Genomic DNA, 1,441 nt, shown 5'->3' with positions numbered 1-1,441 from the left:
AATTTGAATGGAAAGTACACCTCTGTGACAATAAATTCAGGTTTAGTACAAAAATGAAATTCCGAAGTGTGAAATATATGATGACATGCACAATAAAAGATCAAAGAAAGTATTTATACCCAATATTGCATAATTACAAAGCCCAAAAATATAAATAAAAAAGATATAACTACTAGTGGAAAACCAGAAAAATGAAATAAAAATTGGAGATTTTTTAAAGCCAATACTTTTTTTAATTTTTTTTTTTTACAATTTATAGATAATAAGAAAACATGGTAAAACGGCACGTGAATCAAATACTAATAACTCGCCGTTATCTCCACTAACGGAGTCATATCCAACTCGGCCTTCAATCAACGAATCGAATCCGAGTTGTTTACAGACCCGACCCGCAATGACCCGACAAACCAGCATAGCCCGTCTCCCTCTCCCTCCGCCGGCATTCTCATGGGCCGCGCCGCTGCCGGAATACGTACACAGCGCCGCTCCTTTCCCCGCTGAAAACGTCCACGCGCTGTTTCCAGTTTCGTACGCGCCGCCGTTAGTGGGTCCCAGGCAGTAAAACCTCATCACCTCATTCCCATCCGCAACGCAACGTGCATGGTCCTCGCCACCCTTTTCCGCCGCCGATTCACCGCCGTTTCCGGCTCTAGACTTCACAACCTCTCTATACTCCTCAAACCGGGTCACAGTCCGGGGCAGATTCTGAACTTTGAAAACCATTTCAACCCGACCCGAAAAAACCTTCGGAGACCAACTCGTCTGAAAAATTATCCCGACTACATTTCGCGATGGGTGACCTTCCGGTAACTCAGTTAACGCCGGGAAGAACGAATCCGTCGTCGCCGCACGTGATAGTCTCGTGGAGGTACTCGCTCGAGATTTCTCCCTATTCAAACCGGGTTCGGATCCTCCTCTCGAACCGGGTCCGGGTCGTTTCGTTAACTGCTGCTCCGGCTGCCGCGACGGTTTTTTCTTTCTGGGTTTTCCATTTTTGGTGTTTTCCACTACATCTTTGAGGCTTTTGACTCCATTTTTGCAACTAGCTGAGTTGGGTAAGATGTGATATTGATGGTGGTGATTGTTAACGACGTCGTCTAAAGCTCTTGACTTACATTGCCATGATTTCACCCAACCAGTCGCCATTAACGACGACAAAGCTCAAATCAAAAAACAAAACAAAAATTCACCTTCTCTGTTCTCAATCTCCACTGTTCAATCTTGAAACTATATTATAAATGTAAATAAAAATGCATTTTTAGTAAAAATTTATACTAATTTTTTTTCTTTCTCTTTTTGAGTGAGTTCTGAGAAGGAAAATGGAAATGGAAGGGACATGGCGCGATATAAAAATGACAGAGGAGAGAGTGATGAAGACGGTCAAGGGGGGGAGAGGTGTGAAATGACGGTAATACCCTTGTGAGGGAGAGGTAATTACATA

General features: G+C 43.3%; 1 protein-coding gene across 1 annotated transcript; it reads right to left on the bottom strand.

The window, feature by feature from the left end:
• Positions 1–231: 231 nt before the first annotated feature.
• Positions 232–1,195, bottom strand: LOC125826481 (uncharacterized). The gene has a single exon (XM_049505827.1). It carries the CDS (start codon positions 1,144–1,146, stop codon positions 247–249), a length of 900 nt encoding a protein of 299 aa, XP_049361784.1. The 5' UTR covers positions 1,147–1,195; the 3' UTR covers positions 232–246.
• Positions 1,196–1,441: the final 246 nt, after the last annotated feature.

This window comes from Solanum verrucosum, unplaced genomic scaffold (assembly GCF_900185275.1).
Source record: "Solanum verrucosum unplaced genomic scaffold, falcon-dt-bn FXZP01000060.1, whole genome shotgun sequence".
Classification (NCBI taxonomy): Eukaryota; Viridiplantae; Streptophyta; class Magnoliopsida; order Solanales; family Solanaceae; genus Solanum; species Solanum verrucosum.
Note: the sequence above shows the minus strand (reverse complement) of the source record. Positions and strands in the feature narration are given on the sequence as shown.

Bases quoted from the DNA above. Each gene is read 5' to 3' on its own strand.
- LOC125826481 (XM_049505827.1), bottom strand. From the start codon at position 1,146: ATGGCGACTGGTTGGGTGAAATCATGGCAATGTAAGTCAAGAGCTTTA.